This window comes from Cynocephalus volans, chromosome 8 (genome assembly GCF_027409185.1).
Source record: "Cynocephalus volans isolate mCynVol1 chromosome 8, mCynVol1.pri, whole genome shotgun sequence".
NCBI classification, from domain to species: Eukaryota; Metazoa; Chordata; class Mammalia; order Dermoptera; family Cynocephalidae; genus Cynocephalus; species Cynocephalus volans.
In genome coordinates this window covers 22,492,198-22,511,286 of record NC_084467.1, presented here as the reverse complement: position 1 = coordinate 22,511,286, position 19,089 = coordinate 22,492,198, and the positions used below count along the sequence as shown (strand labels likewise).

Below are 19,089 nucleotides of genomic sequence, written 5' to 3'. Positions count from 1 at the left end.
GCCAGCTTCTCCTCCTCCAGCTTCACCTGACGCACAGCCACCAGGTCACTCTTGTGGCCCACCACCAGGATGAGGATGATGAGGGCTTCACTTTCTCCAGAACTTCCTGATGACACTGGGTGATGCTCTCAAAGGATGTTCTGGTGCTGATATCAAACAGCAAGAGACTTGCAGCCAAGTTCCAATAATAGGAGCAGGTCACTGACCTTGACAGCCAAGAAGGAATCCAGAATTGGTTTTGAGTTCTCTGCTGAGGACAGAAGGGGACAAAGAAATTGGGGGAACTTTAATGGAAAGAACTGGGGTAGAGTCAGAAGACCTCAATTGATCAGCTGTGTGACAGGTAAGTGGCTTCATCTAGCTGAGTCCTCTTGTCGTATCTGCATATTGAGGGGCTTGTTCATTGATTCAACAAGTATTTATAAGCTGGGCCTGTGCCTGTGCTAGGCAGTGAACTATAGTGATGAATAAAAACAGATTAGAGGGAGCGATCCTGCTACTGGATAGATGTAAAACTGTCATTGTGACAACGGTTGTGAAGGAGAGTTTCACAGGTCTGGGGGAGGGGTCCAAGCAGTTGGGGAGAAGTGCTATTTGAGCTGAGATTTGAGGGATCCAGGTGAAGGGAGTGGGGATTTTATTTAAGGACAGTGAACTGCATGTAGTCAAGCCCTGAAGCAGTGTAATGAGGGAAGTTGGGCCAGGTTACGCAGTGCCTTGTAGGCCCCAGCAGAGTGGTCTTTATTTTTTTGGCAGCCGGCTTGTAAAAGAGCAGTCTTTATCCAAAAAGTAACAAGAGCCATTGAAGGATTTTAAGCAGAACCATAGTGCATGCAAAGGCCCAGAGGTCTAAAGAAGTCAGTATGTCAATGTGGCTAAAGCATAAAGTGCAAGATTAGGAAAGAGTGGCTAGAGATGAGCCGAAAGTGAGCTTGGGGTTGGTTGGACAGCGCTCAAGCTTAGTGGTATGGGCTTCATCCTGGCTTCTCACGCGTGTACATGGAGCCCTCAGTTCAGCTCCCGTGCCTTGGAGGCTGCTGTGTATGTGTGTTGCAGGGGATGAGAGGGTGTAGTGTGGGAGACTCTGCAGGCTGGTTCTGGGCTTCCCACCCCTCTTCAGCCTGAGCAACATCTTATTTGTTGGATTTTTCAGGGCTTTGAGAAAGATACCATCAGACAGGAGGAGTCTGCTGCTCAAAATAGTCATATAAACAAGATGTTTGAAAACCACTGCACAGGCGATGGAAAGCCAGTGAAGTTTTAGGTAAAGTACTGACATGACTATATTTGCGTGTTAAAAGCCTCACTCTGGCCGCCAGTGTGGAGGGTGGAATGGGAAGCAGGCTGGAAGGGGATCAGCCAGGAAGTTGCTGTATTTATTTGGAGTAAAGATAAAGGAATAAGGCTTGAAAGGTTTTCCTGAGAAAGAATTAACCAAGAGGCAGGGGTAGGGGCAGGCTCAATAATGAGATGAATTCTGAGGACACGAAAGGAGCCATCTGGGACCACGAAGCCATCCTGGAGAGGGTCCTTTGTGCCTGCATGGGGGGAAGCTGGAAGGAAGAGGGCAGAGCTGGAGTAAGGTCTTCCAATTACCTGGAGTTAGAGAAGAAAAAGCCCTTAGGGGTCATCCAATATGACCCCTTATTTTACAGGTAAGAACATTGAGGTCTGGAGAGGTTATGTGACCTGTCCAAGGTCATTGGGCAGGTCAGGACTCACACTTTTGCTCTTGGTCCAGTGTCCATCCATCTAAATGGCCTCCAAGGTACCTTCTCTTTTCCTTCCTGGTGGATGAGCTCTGTCGTTGGTCCTCAGGGATGGAGCAGTGTAGAAGCCAGGGAGCAGGCGCCAAGCCTGTTACTGCCATACTCACCAGATCCTTTCCTGACCAACTGTACCCCAGAACTGGAGCTTCACCTGGACCCCAGGCTCCACCTCCACAAGGAGCACAGAGAAGTTCACCTCCCTCCACTGTCTGGGTAACAACCATGACATCTGTATAGTGTCTCAGCAAAGATGATTTACCCGCAGTTGAGTCTCCTAGGAGGATGACACAAAACTGGTACTGTCAGAGGGCATCCATGGGATGCAGGGGGCCAGCAAGACACTGAGGCCAGCCAGGATGAGAAGCAAGGCCAGAGCCGAGGCACAAACCACGCAGCCATGGGGCTAATTCAGACTTACAGAAGTGGAACCAGAACCCAAAGGCTATCTGGGGCTTTTGGTTCTAGGCTCCCCAGGACATACCCAGACCCAGGCTTAAGAGAAGCTGCCATGACACCTCTGCAAGGACATGTCATAGAGTATCATTTGAATAGAGGCCTTGGTCCCATATGTATCCTGAGAAGTCCCCAGGTAGTGACTTGAAAGGCCATGGGCAGGTGGTCATAGCCCCCATATGCTAGCTAGGCTGTCTCCTTCCTCTCTGCTGACTGTAGTCCCAGTTCTTGGGCCGTACCTGCAGGAATAAGGATTGTGCAATACAAAGTTTGCCTCTCCCACCACTGGGACTTTCAGCACAGCTGGGAGGAGGCGTCCCAGAAAGGAACCCTGGGAAGATTCTCCCACACCTGTCAACACAGACTGAGTGCTTGCTCTGTGCCATGGCCAGGAGCCTAAGAATAAACATTCATAAGGCAAGGAGTAGAGTAAAACAAGATTGGACATACCTACTTGATTTTTGTCACAGCTGAGTTATGGGTAGAAGGAGTTCTTTATGCTATTTTCTGCACTGTACTATCTTCTTAATTCTGGGATATGTTTGAAATTTTCCATCATGGTTTTTAAAAGCCCGGTGTTTTCTTGCCCAAGGCATACTCTAAGAGAATCAAACACAGCCCTGGCCTTGAAGAACTAGTCTAGTGGGGCAAAAAGACATAGTCAGCAGTGCCTGAAATCTCCAAATAAGAGAGCTGCTCAAGTGCCCTGAAGGCTCAGAGAAGGGACCAATACATTAGGTAAGGTAAAGGCTTGCTGCCGGTTAGCTCAGTTGGTTAGAGCATGGTGCTGATAACACAAAGGTCCAGGGTTCAGTCCCTGTACCAGGCAGCCCAAAAAAACAACACATTAAGTAAGGCGACATTTGGGTTGAGCCTAGAAGGATGAATAGTTTCACAGAGAGGCAGGAAGGACATCCCAGGCAAGGGAACGATACATGAAAGACACAAAGGGCACTTGTAAGTAGAAGAAACTTGACATTTATTGGTCACTTAACACACATTTTCATATTTAATCCTCTAACAATCCTGGGAGGTAAAAATCATTCTCATTTTACCATGAAGAGACAGGCTCAGACAGGCAGAGGGAAGAGGCTGGGTTCACACCCAGACATCTTCAGTTCCACCCTGTGCATGGTGGATGGGGTGGTTCCTCTCTCTTTACCCACTCGGTTTCAGTGGCTCCCAGAACAGTTAAGGTGTTCAGAAAGGGTCCCATGGATAGCAGACCTTGGCTCTGTTCCTTCTAAGGGACAAAGGAGATTTATTCAGGCTTGAATTGCAGTGTTTTCAACCCAAAGAAGAGGTGGGAAATCAGGGTGTTTCAGGCTGAGGAAGCAGCTCACAGGTCTGGAGGCCAGGGAGCCTGACTTTGCTGCAGCTGCTATGGCTGGAGGGTTTGGCAAGGGTCCCATCATGGGGAAGGAGCTTTGCTTGCATAGAACAGCCTATGGATAGACCCAAAGGGACGATTCTGGAACTTCATCCTTAGTTAGAAAGCAGAGCCCAGTCCACATCTCCAAAGGGGGTCAGGACCTTTAAGACCTTTGTTAGATTCTGGAGTTCTTATTTCCCCAAAATGGTTACATTGGTAGTCGCTGTTCCATTATAGCGATTAATAGAGAAACTCTCAGGGGAAGGATATGGGGACTTCCATTTTGTGAATTCCTACTGTGTGACAAGCACTGCCCTATATTTCTCTTTCTAAAACCCTCAGAGTTAGGTATTATTATCCCCATTTTATAGATGAGTCCACTGAGGCTTAAAGAGATGAAGTGAGTTGCTCACAGTTGCACAGTTAGTACATAGTGGAATTGGGATTCAACCCCAGGTTTGATTGTAAAGCCTGCTTTATTTTTGGCAGCTGGGGTAAAAAAGAAATTGGCTGTGAGATGATGCAGCAGGTGCCAGATAAGGAAGGTCCTGGACTGACATGAAAGGATTTGGATTTTATCCTGGATTTCATCCCGTAGGCCATGGGGAGCCAGCAAAGGATTTTATCATCAGCACCGCACTCTCCCGAGTGAGCCACGGGCCGGCCCAGCAGCAAAGGATTTTAGCAGGGAAGTGGCCAGGTCAAATCTGTACTTTAAAAAGATCCTGCTCAGGCAATATGGATGCTGAAACAGAGGGGAGACCCCGTAGGCCTGAGATCCCCAAGAGGAGTGGCACAATCTACACTAGAGACCAGGAGAGAGGGTGTCGGGCTAGGTCACAGACCATTCAAACCTGCCCTGTGCAGGTCACGAGATAGGTAGTTGGAAAAAGATTCTGGGAGCCATTAGCAAGGTTGACATGCTTTATTCAGATGTGAGCTCAGCCCCCCAGTGGATCAGAGCCATTGTCTTTATACTAGAATCAGTCAAGGAACACATGGGTGCACATGCGCAGTTATACCACTCTTACATAACGTATTTACAACAGACATACTGAGTCATGCTCAGCCGGATATGAGGTGAGGGATCTTGACCATTCCGTCTCCATTTTCCTCACAGAGGACCTGATTCTGAACAGTGGTGGGAGGTGCCCTTCTCTGCCTCCACCCATCTTCACTGTGTTCTCTGCCTTCCCTCTAGCCAGGGGGCTAGCAGGGCTGCCTAGTACTGCTTGTGCAGGTGCACACCCATAAAAGCCACTTACAGTCTCGAGGTTTTGCCAAACTGAGGAGGCTTGTGAGGGTGGGATCAGATCCCTAAGGCATGAGGTAGGACCCACCTGAGGCCTGGCACCGGACTGCTGAGTCAGCCTGGGTACACCGATTCACTCACATCCGTTTTCCTCCCTGGACTCTGAAATGGGCAAGATTAGCCTGACCCCACAGGGTTAAGCCACTGGAAATAGAAATAGCTCACAGTGCATGAACCCATAGGTGTGATAGGAGTTTGTACATCATTTAATCTCACAACAACCCTGTGAGACAAACAATTATTCCCATTTTACATATGGGAAACAGGCTGCAAGACAGAGATGCATGATTCCAGCCTGCTGTACACTAGAGATGCAGTGGGACACTGTCTTTTCCTTAGAGGTGGACCCTGCCCTGAGGGGCTGAGGCCTCAGAGACTGATTCTCTAACCTCTGGCCAGGATTTTGAGCGGGGATGGGGTGGGGTGGGGGGGGTGTCAGTTCTTTTTATCTCTCTCTCTCTTGGGATTTGGGGATTTGCTTTGGGAACCTGACAGCTAAACCTCCATCCCCATCCTTGATCTGCAGCTTGTCTCCCAAACAAGCTTCAGTTTAGACCTGTGCTGGGTAAGCTCTGGGAGATCAGAAACCATGGACTGAGTTGAGAGTCATTCCCTGCTCATTTGCTCCTTTCCAGGTACACAGAGCACCTCTTTCCTAGAAAGAGTCCAGGCCTTCCTTGCCTTTGGGCTGTGGCTCTTGCTATTCCTTCCTCTCTACTTATTGGCTGTGACTTCTGGCAAGTCACTTAACCTCTCTGGGCCTGTCTCCTCATTGCTAAAGTGGAATAATAGCACCTACCTCACACAGTTATTGAGCAAATTGAGTGAGTTAATATATATAAATCACCTAGTACATAAGAAATGTTCAATCAATGCAGGCTACGATTATTGTTCCTTCTGCCCAGACCTCTGCTCTTAGCTTGGCTCCTCCTCCTTCAGGTCTCAGCTCAAAGGTCATCTCCTCAAGAGGCCCTCTCTGACCACCTGTTGTTCTAAAGGAGCCCCCATCACTCTCAGTCCCAGTTCCCAGATCGGTGGTCTTCATAGCTGGAAATCATTTAGTTCATTTATTTACTTGGTTTTTTCTCTCTCTTCCACTAGAATATTAGCCCCAGGAGGGCTTTTCTGTCATATTCACTGCTGTATCTCCAGAGACTAGTACAGAGTAGATGCCCATTTAAAAATTTTTGATGAAAGAATGAAAATATGCCCTAATGCAAATTTCCTTCTCCTGGCCCCAGCTCTTCCATCTGTGAAATGAAGATAATTGTACCAACCTCACATGGTTGTCATAAGGACAAATGAGGTTGTTTTAAAAAGAGGAGACAGGACCAAGGGCACAGGTAGACCCACCCTAGCCCAGTCTCCATGAGGAGGAAGATAAAAAAACTCTTACTGAAAACCTCCCAAGGACCCTAGGAAGAAGGGATTATCAGTCACATGTTACTGAGGAGGAATCTGAGGCTCTGGCTCAGGGTCACAAAGTGACTTAAGTGGTTGTACTCTTGTTGCTGTGGCAATTGCCCATGCCCTGCCCGTGCCCACTGGCACAATGACACCTTCCAAGATGTACTCCCTACACCTGCTGAGATTCTACCCAATATAAACACCATCTCCTCCATGAAGACCTCACTAATTGCCCACAAGACATTCTCTGCTGAGCAGTTCCTGTTGCAAGTGAGGTTCCCCAGGAGGCAGATTCTGAGACAGAGATTATCGTGTAGATATTTATTAGGGGGTATTCTTGGGATCTACCTGGCTGGGTAAGGAAGGGAAAGAAGCAGGATTGGGCAAAGGGAGAACTCGCCTATAATGTCACAACAATGTCCTCAGTGAAGCCTGTAGAGAATAATAGAGCTAGATTTGACCTTCAGAGTTCACAGTTGGGACAAGAGGGCAAGGCCTTGACACCTCCCCAAAAGATGGGTATTAAGTGTGGGCTGCCCCTGAGGGGCGGGCAGTTCCCAGGGAGTGCTGCAAGCTGAACTCTATCATCCAGAAGTACTTCTGCAGCTGGGGGAGGGGAAAGAAGAGGGTGACGGGTCCTTTCAGCTCCACAGGAGGATCTTGGTGGCTTATCATAGTGTCCCTGTGTGCACAACATAGTTGCTGCTCATTCATGTTCATCCCTGCCTCCCAGATCCAGATTTATTTATTTATTTATTTATTTATTTTAAATATCTTGCTTCTTTATTGCCTTTTTTTTTTTCTTTTTTGTGACCGGTAAGGGGATCACATCCCTTGGCTTGGTATCGTCCACACCTCGCTCAGCCAGTGAGTGCAGTAGCCATCCCTATGTAGGATCCGAACCCGCGGTGGGAGTGCTGCTGCGCTGCCAGCGCTGCACTCTCCCGAGTGAGCCACAGGGTTGGCCCCAGATTTATTTTTTATTTTTTTGGCGACTGGCCCATACAAGGATCAAACTCTTGACCGTAGGGTTATCAACACTGCACTGTAACCAACTGAGCTAACCGACCAGCCCTACCAGATCCTGATGTAGCCTCTGGGCTTGGGGTGGGCAGCAACCCTGGATTTGAGGCAACATCTTAATCCCATGCCCAGACCCATCCTAGCCTGAAGACCTAAGGAGGCTCTTACCCAGGCTTCCACTGAGATTCCCCACACCTGTCCTTGCTTGTGTATCAGCATCCAGACGCTGAAATGCTGCCAGAAATGTCCACATTGCAGCCAAGAAAGGAAAGAGTGGGGATTGACAGCTTTTGTCATTCAGTTCTCACTGTGGCAGGCTCTGGGTGAGCACATCCTGTTCATTATCTCATTCATGGCCACAGCCTCCCTGTGAGGTGAGATCTTTTATAAGCCCCATTGACAGATGAGGAAACTGAGGCTCAAGGATAGGAAGTTGCACACCTGGCCTCTTAGACCTTTCCATAGAAAGGCTGAGCTGAGAACCTAAAATCCAGTAGGCGTGCCTGTGTCAGAATACTGTTTACATTAACCTTTCTGTCATTTGCTCTCCAAAGAGACACACTCCCATCCCACCAGTGGTCTGAGGTTGGCATTGCTTTAACCCTTTCCCTACCAGAGTCAGCACTGGCATGGGCCTGGGTGCTGCTTCCTGCTGGGGGCCCTGGGGATTTGGGTCTTGTGGATGAGTCGGACACCTCCCCAGTCTTCTTCCAGCTTGATGTCCCCCTGCTGCAGGGCCTGCTGGATAGCATGGGCGAGGGTGTCAAAGGCCAGGTCCACATTGCAGTTGTTTTTGGCTGAGGCCTCCATAAAGGCCATGCCCAGGGAGGCAGCCAGCTCCTCTGCCTCCTGGGCTGAGACACAGCGGGTGCTCTGCAGGTCACTTTTGTGGCCAACCAGCAAGAAGATCGCCTTGTCGCGGCCCTGATTGGCCATGACCTCCTGGTGCCAGTCTCGGATGTGTTCAAAGGACTTCCTGTTTGTCACATCAAAGACTAGCAGGACACCCACCACATTGCGGTAAAAGGACCTGGTGATGCACCTGAGGAGGTGGAGGGAAGGGGTAAGTTTGGACAGACCTATGCCTTCAAGACATCCCCAGAGGCAGGACCCCCCCCACCCCACCCCTGGGATCCACAGAATGCCTTGTACCCCATTATAGCTTATTTCACACTGCCCCATGCTTCTGTGTCTCTCCCAAGAAACTGGACACTCCCCAGTTAGGCAGCATGTGTGACTCACAGATTCTTGGGACCACTCCTCCATTCCTGGAGGAGGCCTGATGTTTCCCCGACTGCAGGTCTTTGCTTCTCCATTCCCTGCCTGGCAAACTCCTCCTCATCCTTCAAGGCCAACACAAACCTCCCTTCCTTTGACATCTCCTTGACACTACCCTCTCCATTCTGTGGGCTCTCGGCCCCAGGTCATTCATCTCTCCGTAGCTCCATGTTGCTGGGGTGCAAATCCCCCCAGGCCTGAATGTCCCTCTAGGGCTCTGGGTCTTGGCCCACCCGGCGCACTTGTAGGATGAATCACTCACAGTGAGGAAGGGTCTGGCCCAGCGGACTGGGCAGGGACCCCCCAGACCTCTACTTGGGCCACTGAAGTGGGTACCTCTGGGTGGTTCCCTAACCCACCTATCCACCCAGAGGTCTCGCCCGCGACCCCTCTCCCACCCCACCGCATCCCGGCCGCCCCGCACCTGAAGCGCTCGTGGCCCGCGGTGTCCCAGAGCTGCAGCTTGACGCGCGGCCCGGCCCGCAGCTGCAGCTCGCGGCGGTAGAACTCGACGCCGACCGTGGGCTCGGGCTCGGGCTCGGGCTCCGGGACCCCGGCCACGTAGCGCCGCAGCAGCGACGTCTTGCCCACGGCCGCATCCCCCAGCAGCGCGATCCGAAACTGGTAGCGGCAGCTCCCAGCCTCCATGGCCCGCAGGTCGGGCTCGGCGGCCCGCGACTATATGTCCGGCCCCGCCCCTGCCCCAGGGCCGCGGGAGGTGTGCTCCTCCAGGCACCGCCCCTGCTCCGGACTCTGAGCGACCGCTCACGACAGAGGACTGTGGAGCCTGGGACGTTTTCAGCACAGGAGACCGGACCTGGACGGAGTTGAGCCAAGGGAAAGCACCCGGGCAAGACACTGTTTCTCTCTGAGCCTCAGTTTTCTCCTCTATAAGATGGGAATAACCCCCCCCTTCACAGGATAAGGGATTAAACTAGATAATGTGGGGGAGGGGACCTAGAGAGGAGATTTAACCGAGCGTGCCAAGCCTGAGAGACTAACAGTGCTACAGCATCCACTTCATTCATTCGTTTATTGGGGTGGGTCCTCTGTCCAGCCCCATCTCCCCGTTGGTTCCCCAGCTGGGGCTCTGCTGCTGGACCTAAGGATACCACTGTGAAAAGAGGATGGTTTATAGGCGTTGCCTCTCCAGCCAGGTGCCCCTTTCCTGGAGCCCTGTTGGCCCTGGACTGGGGCCTCCAGTTCAATGTTCAGGTTAAATGTTCAACACCCTCCCCCACCTCCTCCCCATCACCACTGCTTCTTTCATGCCTGCCTGTGTTGGACACCAGGGCCCCAGAATGGACTTGGGCACAGTCTGATAGGTAAGGCAGGACAGACACATACAACTGCAGTTCTAGAGGGAGTTGGCTTGTGGACTTGACAGTTAACCTTTATGAAGCCAGATGGTCAGTTCTTTAGGCTTTGTGGGCAGCAACCCTTCGATTAGGGCTATAAAGTGCCCATTTTAGAGCTGAAGAGACTGAGGCTCAGAGGTACATCTTGTCCGAGGTTACACAGCAGACACATCCAGGTTTGTCTCACCCCTTGATGCCACAAAAGGGGACCATAAGGCAGGTCCCACGAGAACCAGGACACTGTGGTTGGATCTCTCTTGGGTTAGGGGGTACTTCCAAGATTCATTTCACCCATTCCACGCTGACCTCCTGAAAATCCAGGGCATCGAGGCAAGGTTGGGATTCTAGCTGGTTTCAAACAGCTTTAGTCTCTTGGTTTGCTCCCTCATTAACCTCTCTGTCCCACTGTGGTGGATTTTACCAGTTTAACCTATTCTGGCAAATGGGTATCTGGGGAAGGGGAGACGTCCTCACTGTTGCAACATCATTACATTTCCTTCTCAAACAACGTTGTGAATAGATATTGTTATTCTACCCATCTTTACAGATGAGGAAACTGAGGCTCAGAGAAGTTAATTAAGGTCGGGCCGGCCCATGGCTCACTCAGGAGAGTGCGGTGCTGATAACACCAAGGCCCCGGGTTCGGATCCCATATAGGGATGGCCGGTTCGCTCACTGGCTGAGCGTGGTGCTGACAACACCAAGTCAAGGGTTAAGATCCCCTTACCGGTCATCTTTTTTTAAAAAAAAAAAAAAGAAGTTAACTAAGGTCACTTAGCAAGGAAGACTGAGACTGGCTGCCAAGTCTACAAAGGCCGAAGCCTCATTTGCTATTTCTGTTTCTGGCTGGACAAGTTGGAGATCTGGGAAGACCGAGGTTTCTTCTAATTCTAAACAAATCACTGGAAAACCATTTTCAGGTCCCCGTAATCCCACCCATTGGTCACCTGCATGGTAGAGTCTGAAAGGATCCAAGTCTCTGCTTGCCCCCCAGCTCCAGGAGTTGAAGAAAAAGAGGAGCCTGAGAATATGTGAACCTCATAAAGGGGGTGTGTGTTGGGAGAGGGTCTTCCCCTGCCAGTGCTGCCCACACCGAGAGATCCTGCCCTACTGATTCCTCCATCCGAGCGTTCTCCCCGCCTCACTCTATTCAGCTTGAAAAATATTTTTTGCATCTGGCTCCTGCCAATGCCCTCAGCCCCTTCTCTTACCCACTACTGGTGCTCTGAGCTCCAGCCATGCTGAAAACCTTCCTCTCCTCAGCCCACTGCCAGCAAAACTCCTCTGCTCTTCAAAGGCTAACTAACCCTACTTCAGGTCTCAGTTTAGATCCCCGTCCTCAGGGAGCCGTCCCCTGACTGGCCAGATGAGGTCACATGTATTTTTGTCCACCATGATGTCTGTCTCCTGGGCTGCAAGCCCCTTGAGGGCAGGGACTGGTGGTTGTATCCTCAGTGCCTAGTGCAGGGCTCGGCATAAAGTAGAAACCCAGTACCTATTTATGTTGCATGAATGAATGAAAGTGGATAAGTGCTATTCACTCATTCATCCATTCAGTCAGTCAAATGCCCCACGACAGAGCTGAACTTATGGAGCCAAAGGGTCAGAGGAGACCTCTTGGAGGAGGTGCTGCTGACACTGGGTCTCCAAGAATAAGTGGGATATGGGGAGGTCAAGGAGAAAGGGTGCTCCAGGCAGGGCAGCTGGATGAAGGCAGAGGCGTACAACAGTTGGAAATGCAGTTTGAACCCAGCCCTCCTTGAAGCCTTTCTGATCAGCTCACATGGGTAGTGCACTGTCAGCATCAGACTCCTTGAACTTCCTCCTGCTCCCAGACACTCCTGCTGTGGGCCAGGGTCATGTGTCTGCCTCTGACTGCACCTGGCACTTGAATATCAGCTGACCTCTGCCACATATTCACTGCATGACTCTAGGGGCAAATTATTTCCCTTTCCCAAACCCTGCTTCCTCTTCTGCTAAGTGAGGCAAATCATGGTGCCCACTTCACAGGGTAGTTCTGGAGGAACTGTGTAACACAGCAGTTAAGGTTATAAACATTTGCATTAGACAGATCTGGGTTATAGTTCCAACTGCCACTTACTAGTTACGTGACCTTGGCCAAGTTTCATTCATTCATTCATTTACTTGATAATTATTTCAATAAGTGCTGGATATCTTTTACATACTAGGTACTTATACAGCAGTGGAAATACAAAAGACAAAATTCCTGCTCTCAAAGGGTGTATTAGTCCATTTCTGTTGCTTATAACAAAATACTTGGAACTGGGTAATTTGTAAAGAAATAATGTTTTTTGCTTACAGTTTTGGAAACTGGGAAGTCCAAAATCCAGGGAACACACTTGGTGAGAGCCTTGTTGGTAGGTAGTGACTCTTCACACAAAAGCAGGGTATCACATGGTGGATGGCAGACAGAGTGAGAGAGAGAGAGCTCTTCATGTGCTCTCCTTCTAAAGCCCTCAGAACCATGCCCATGACCACCATTAAACCATCAATTTATTAATCCATTCACTAGGGCATGGTCCTCACAATCTGATCACTCCTTCAAGGTCCCACTTTTTAATTACCATAATAGGATTTCCCACCCTCTTAACATGTCACGGTGGGGGTTAAGTTTCTAATACACGGACTTCAGGGGGACACAATTCAATCCACAGCAAAGGGGAAGACAGAAAACAAATACATATATAATGTGGTGTCAGGAAGCAATAAGTGCTATAAATAACAATCAAGCGGGGCAATGGCCTGAAGGGTGGTGGGGTGCTCTATCAAAACAGGATGGCCAGAGAGTGGCGTTATAACACCAAGGTCAAGGGTTCAGATCCCTGTACCGGCCAGCTGCCAAAAAACACAAAACAAAACAAAAATAGGATGGTCTGAGGAGGTGACATTTGGACAGAAACCCAGGGGAAGTGAGAGAGTGAGTACTGTGGTTGTCTGCTCTGTCCAGGCGAGGAGAGCTCCAGGCAGGAGGAACAGTAAGAGCAAAGGCCCCGAGGTGGGAGCAGGCATGGGATGCTCCAAGAAGAGCAAAGAGTCCAGAAGGAGCGAGCACACTGAGTGGGGGGCATGTGGTGGGCAGGAGGGGAGTGTGGAGAAGCAGCCTAATTGTGGCTTTGGAATCCGTCATGGGGACCTCAGCTTTTATTCTAAGTGTGTCACGGAGTCATTGGAGATTTTCGAGCAGATGAATAGCATGATGCAAATTTTTTCTCACTTTTTTAAAAACAGCATTATTGAGGCATAATTGACACAGAATGAACTTCTCATATTAAAGTATATAATCAGGGCTGGCTGGTTACTCAGTTGGTCAGAGGGTGGTGCTGCTAACACCAAGGTCTGGGGTTTGATCCCTGTACTGGCCAGCTGCTCCCCCCCAAAAAAAATGTACGATGTGATGAATTTTGACATAAGTATACACCCGTGAAATCATCACTATCACAATAATGAAATAAATTCTAAAAATTCTAGCAACAACCACTGGGAATTTGAAATTAACAAAAATAAGACCATTTTATAATAGCATAAAAAATATGAAAAATATAGGAATAAATGTGACAAAACATATGCGAGACCTATACACTGAAAATACAAAACATTGTTGAGAGAAATTAAAGAAGACCTAAATAAATGGAGAGCTATACCATCCTCATGAATGAGAAGACTCAATATTGTTAAGACGACAATTCTCCCCAAATTATCTATAGATTCAATGCAATACCCACCAAATCCTAGTAGGTTAAAAAAAAAAAAAAAAGATCAGCTGATTCTAAAATTCATGTGGAAAGATAAAGGATTCTAAATAGCTACAACGAATTTGAAAAGGAAGAACAAAGTTGGATGATTTTTATACTAACTTGTTTCAGGACTTATTAAAAAGCTACAGTAACAGGAGGGGGTTAGGGAGGAATTGATTAATGGACACAGAATGATCATGCTTTGCAATGATGAGTATGCTAATTATCCTGATTTGATTATTACACACTGTACACAAATACCAGTAGTCAACTCTATATGCCACAAATATGTATAATCCACTATGTTTCAATTAAAAATAAATAAAAATAAATAAATAAAACAATTTTAAAAAATTAAATTTTTAGATATAAGAAGCTATAGTAATCGAGACAGTGTAGTATTGAATCCAGAAACAGACCTATACATGTGGCCAATTGATTTTTTTATGAAGGCGCCAAAGAAATTAGATGGAAAAGATAATCTTTTCAACAAATGATGCTGGAACAACTGGATAGCCACATGCAATCAATCAATCAACCTTGACTCTTACCTCACACCACACAAAAGTTAACTCAAAATAGGTCTTAGATCTAAATGTAAAAGCTAAAACTATTAAACTTCTCGGGGGAAAAGGCAGAAAATCTTAATGCATTTATTAGGCAAAGATTTTAAAAATAGGACACAAAAAGCACAAACTACAAAAAGAAAAACATCAAAATATTAGACTTCATCAAAATGAAAAACTTTTGCTCTTTAACAGCATGGCTGGTGTGTAGAGACCATACTGTAGGAAGCAATGGCAGAATCCGGGAGCCTATTGCTCTCATGGGGTCAGCGATCACAGATGGTAGCATCAGCGGAGGTTGTCAGATTCTGGATACATTTTAAAGCGGAGCACACAAGATTTGTTGATGGATTGGATACGAGATGCTGCAGAAAGGAGTCCAGGGTTACTGGACTCCGAGGATTTACTGAGATGGGAAAGAGCAGGGTTGAAGGAGGAAAGGCTGTGTTTTAAGAAGCCTACTTATTAGACATCCGAGTGGAGAGGTCAAGGAGGTAGCAGGATACAAGGTCTGGAGCTTAGGAGAGAAGTGGGGCTGGAGTTACACACTTGAAAGGTAGCAGCTCGTTTCTTACCCTCTCAGAATCTGTCGCCTTCTCTGTAAAAGCAATTAATAGTAGTACCTACTTTTTAAAGTGTATGTAAGGATAAAAATTAGTAGATTATGCACAAAATAGATGCTTAATTCTTGGCAACTATTCTTTATGCTTTTATGTTGACGCTTACTCATTCAGTCCATGAGTGTGGCCTCTGGGATGGACTCCGGATTCCAGTCCTTACCTCTCTTGCTAGCTGTGTGATCCATTCCTCAGTCTCCTTGTCTGTGAAAAGGGCACATTTATGATACCTATACACAGGGCTATTATGAAAACTAGATGAGATCATCGAGCGCAGTTTCAATAGTAAGCGCTCAGTCAAGTCACTGTATTTATGGTTAGCGTAAGACAAGCCTTTAACACATAATGCCTTCGTCTGAGTCCTCAGTCGCCTCCTGCTAAGTAGCCCTCTGTAAGACCCCTCTCCAAGACGCACAGAGTCCCTCCCCGAAACCCACTCAGTCGCTGCTCGCCCGCATCCGCACTGCGCTCCGAGCGGAGACCTTTCCCAGCTCACGGGGTGAATTCCTGACTTGGAAAGTCACCCCAGGGAAGAAACTCCAGAGGCCAGGGCGAGTCTGCTTCCTGCGTGCTTCCTGCGCCCTGAGCTGCGGGAACGGGATGAAGGTTCCTCCCACCCCGAAGACACCGCTACGTGGAGCCCGCCTCCTCTGCGAGAGGGCGAGGCCGGGCGCGCGCGCGGGGTCGGGGCGGGGCCGCGCCGGGGTCGGGGAAACTACAACTCCCAGCGGCTGTGCGCAGCGCGAGCGTCTAGTCAGCGCGGCTGCGCAGACCCGGCCTATATAAGCCTCCTCCCGGTGCGGTGCGTCCTTTCTCCTCGCTGCCGCATGGCTGTTGTCTTGGGTCACTGGGTGGTCAGGTCTGCTGCCGTCCACGCCCGTTCCCCTCAGCCTTACCGCCGCCTGCCCGCACCCGCCGCACCAGCCACCGAGGCCGCGGGATGTGCAGCGCGGCACCGAGGAGCCGGGCCTACCCACCTGGTGCGGCCGGAGGCCACGTGGGCCGCCTGCGCTGGGAGAGGGGCCGGAGCCCTCGGGGACCGCGCCCTTCTCCCGCCGCGACCTGCGCAGCCTTGTGCCCCGAGCTGAGCGGTAAGTGACGCGGGCAGGCGGCCAATGTACGAGAGGGGTGGGGTTCGGTAGCTGGAAGTTCTGGGTCTGACGTGGCCTGATATGGGGGAGGCTGTGCGGTCGTGTCAGGGTGACCATCAATTCAATCTGTATGATTATCTGCTGGGTGTCCCTGGGCAAGTGACTTCGCCCGAGTTTTCTGGTGGATATAAGGACGCAGTTTTCAGAAGGGCGGGTTTGAGAGTCATTCAGGCGCTTTTTTGAATCCCAACCCTGTTACTTTCTACCCTCATAGGCGACCGTGATCGGTCTAAACGTTTTGTCTTTAAAATAGTAACAAAATGGGGGCAGACCCCGTGGCTCACTCGAGAGAGTGCGGTGCTGGGAGCGCCGAGGCCGCGGGTTCGGACCCTATATAGGGATGGCCGGTGCGCTCACTGGCTGACCGCGTTGCGGGCGACACCAAGCTAAGGGTTACGATCCCCTTACCGGTCACACACACACACACACAAAGTAACAAAATGGTTCTGTGAAGATTAGGTGAGATAAAGCACACAAAACACTGGCAGGCAGTAAACTATTGTGGTTGGGGCGGACCTACAGGATGACCGTTCTCTTGGTCTCCAGAATGCCCGGGTAGGCAGTAATGATGCACAGGATTTTGGTGAGTCAGTTGTGGGGCTGTCTTTGTGACTTGAATTGCCCCGTGGCCCTTATCGAAGCTGCAGCTGCTTCCACATAGCTGCTGTGGTCAAAAAGGAGCCCAGAGTGACAGTTTTCCTTGACGGTCGCCGTTCTGTTTGCTGTAACTGACCTGCAACATTTTGGGAAAATACAGTTCCATTGTATCTGCTGTTTCTTAGGTATAGCCAGAGACCTTTATTAAACTTGGCATGTTTCTACAGGGCAGCAGCAATGTTGGGGTCTTGCACGTAGTTAACTTTTGAGAAGTAGCTTGCCGAAGGGAAGTGGAGGGGCAGTTGGGAGTAGGTTGGACATCTGTACTGGAAAGATTTCAGTGACAATGCGGCGCGATCATGGCAATGGTCTGGGTCACTGCTCTGAAAAGCTTAAAGCATCAGTATGAGGACCAAAGGCCTGTCAGCTTTGATTCTGAGAATTAGATGAAGGAAACAAGATCTTTGAGGATAATTGTGTTCTCATCTCAACTGTGGTAGATGAAGATTCCAGGAAGATTCTGATGAGCCGAGGATTCTGGGGGTCATGACAGTTAAGAAACAAAACAACTTCGGGACCCGGTAGGTTTCTTTTGGACACTTATTTTGGAAGGTACCTGGTGGGCTAGTACAGCATGTTTCCAAGGGCTGTGGCTTGTGTGGCCATGGGATCTCCAACTGCATGCGAGAGCAACCTGGAGAGACTTTGACAGCTCAGGTCAGCACAGTACCTGCAGCTGCCACTCGCCTTTCCTATAATGTTTCAGACCTGGGCTGGAAGCCTTCTACCTGAGTACATGTGTTTTCTGTCAACTTCTTGGTTAAAAGCATTTCACACTAAGCTTCTGTTCTGCAGGTTGTCCCGAAGTTTCCTGGTAGTGACTGATACTGAAGAATCTGAGGAGACCAGCTTGTTTCTGGAGCTGTGCCTTACACTAAGGTAAAGTTGATATTGGATACAGCTTGACCCTCTGGTTCCCTTTCCCATCAGATCTGTACACCGGTCTTGGTGGTCGTAAAAGGAGGGAAAGTAATATTGACGCTGGCCTCGCAGTGTTGTAATCTGGCATTATAGCATATGGGCTAGTTTCGTACAGGTCCAAATAAGGTTAAGTTTTATTTCCTTCTCTTGTAAAATGGGGGATAATCTTAGGCTAAAGGAAAGACGTATATGAAGCTCTGGGCAATTGGTGTAGCAATTGTTGAGTAATAAATATAACCATATTTTGGAATGATCTATTATAGCTTTCTTGCCTCTTAAGAGTGTCTTTTTTTTTTTTTTTTAAAAGATCTTTTAAGCTGTCCTCATCTGTGATTATGGATCTATAGAGTTGGGTAAGTTAATGACTACCTGAAGCTTTATCACAGCTTCTTTGTAGCTTTAGATAGTGCTAGATTATTGTGAACCAAGTTCCTAAGCAGTGTGGCAAATAGAATTTTAAGTTCCTCTGGTATATGTAAAACTTTTAGCTTTTTAATATATTTACATCTGGCCTTCCTTGTGTGCTATATTTGTTAGCTGTTCATGGCCAGAGGGCCTACATAAATATTTACAGAATAGTTTGGTCTGTTAAATTTGCTCACCCTAAAGGCTATGAGTACATATTGCTGGAAGTAAAATGTCGCAGGGGGAACAGCCCTGCACCTTGGGCATGGGACTTCAACCCCCCTACCCCACCCACTGGGAGATTGGGGGTTAGAAACAAGTAGTTCCAGCTAGCTCAGGGTATTTATTTAGGCTGTGACTGGTCTGGGATGAAACCTAACTTGAGTAGACATCTATGGATGACAGATGCGGATATGGGACTGAGACCAGCTCTTAGGAAAATGCCTAAGTGGGGATTAATCAAGGCAGTACTGACACTGATTTTCACTTCCTTTTCAGGAAAGAAGCCATGGGAAGAGGCAGGCAGAAGGACAACAGGTTTTTTTGGTGGTAACAGTAAGCTCTGTAAAGTCCTTTGTTTTTTGATAATGCTATATCTGGTTCCTAAATATAGGTGATCAATAAAAAACTCTTTTGTGTCTTGTTCATCAAATTATTGGTTACTTACCATTTAATACCCCATAGACCCAAACTGAACTACAGTCTTAGTCCCTCCATAGAAAAGGCTGACCTCTTAGAAGTAACAATTTGATCGTGTTCGCTTTGGCAGCACATACACCAAAACTGGAAAAAAGTTTGATCAATTCCATTACTACCTTTATACATATTTCTCATATTTCTTTGCTGGGCCTGAGACTATTTTAGGTCCTTCCTTAGGACTTTGATGGCTTCTTGTGGCCTAGGCACTGAACACTTTGCCTCAAGCAGTAACCTCCCCCAAATCCCTCCAGCACAAATCTAGATCAGATGCAAATTTCATCTTAAACCTCACATCTTTCAGGAAGAGCTGGTAAGTGTCCTGGGTATTGGACCTGACAATATAAAT

The 19,089-nt window shown here is 48.6% G+C and overlaps 1 protein-coding gene, 1 long non-coding RNA gene and 4 other non-coding genes across 6 annotated transcripts; 5 read left to right on the top strand and 1 right to left on the bottom strand.

Annotated features, from left to right (window-relative positions):
• Positions 1 to 7,954: 7,954 nt before the first annotated feature.
• RAB42 (RAB42, member RAS oncogene family) lies at positions 7,955 to 9,262 on the bottom strand. The gene is made up of 2 exons (XM_063103808.1): positions 9,039 to 9,262; positions 7,955 to 8,378 (listed from the first exon to the last, which is right to left on the bottom strand). Exons 1-2 carry the CDS (start codon positions 9,260 to 9,262, stop codon positions 7,955 to 7,957), a joined length of 648 nt encoding a protein of 215 aa, XP_062959878.1.
• Positions 9,263 to 15,730: 6,468 nt separating this feature from the next.
• LOC134384912 (uncharacterized) lies at positions 15,731 to 18,696 on the top strand. Its single transcript, XR_010024268.1, has 5 exons — positions 15,731 to 16,001; positions 17,159 to 17,239; positions 17,514 to 17,597; positions 17,947 to 17,992; positions 18,543 to 18,696. It is a non-coding gene; the product is annotated as an uncharacterized LOC134384912 (long non-coding RNA).
• On the top strand, positions 16,686 to 16,820 carry LOC134385368 (small nucleolar RNA SNORA16B/SNORA16A family). The gene has a single exon (XR_010024348.1). It is a non-coding gene; the product is annotated as a small nucleolar RNA SNORA16B/SNORA16A family (small nucleolar RNA).
• On the top strand, positions 17,289 to 17,418 carry LOC134385388 (small nucleolar RNA SNORA44). Its single transcript, XR_010024366.1, has one exon. It is a non-coding gene; the product is annotated as a small nucleolar RNA SNORA44 (small nucleolar RNA).
• LOC134385393 (small nucleolar RNA SNORA61) lies at positions 17,624 to 17,756 on the top strand. The gene has a single exon (XR_010024369.1). It is a non-coding gene; the product is annotated as a small nucleolar RNA SNORA61 (small nucleolar RNA).
• LOC134385413 (small nucleolar RNA SNORD99) lies at positions 18,402 to 18,475 on the top strand. Its single transcript, XR_010024385.1, has one exon. It is a non-coding gene; the product is annotated as a small nucleolar RNA SNORD99 (small nucleolar RNA).
• Positions 18,697 to 19,089: the final 393 nt, after the last annotated feature.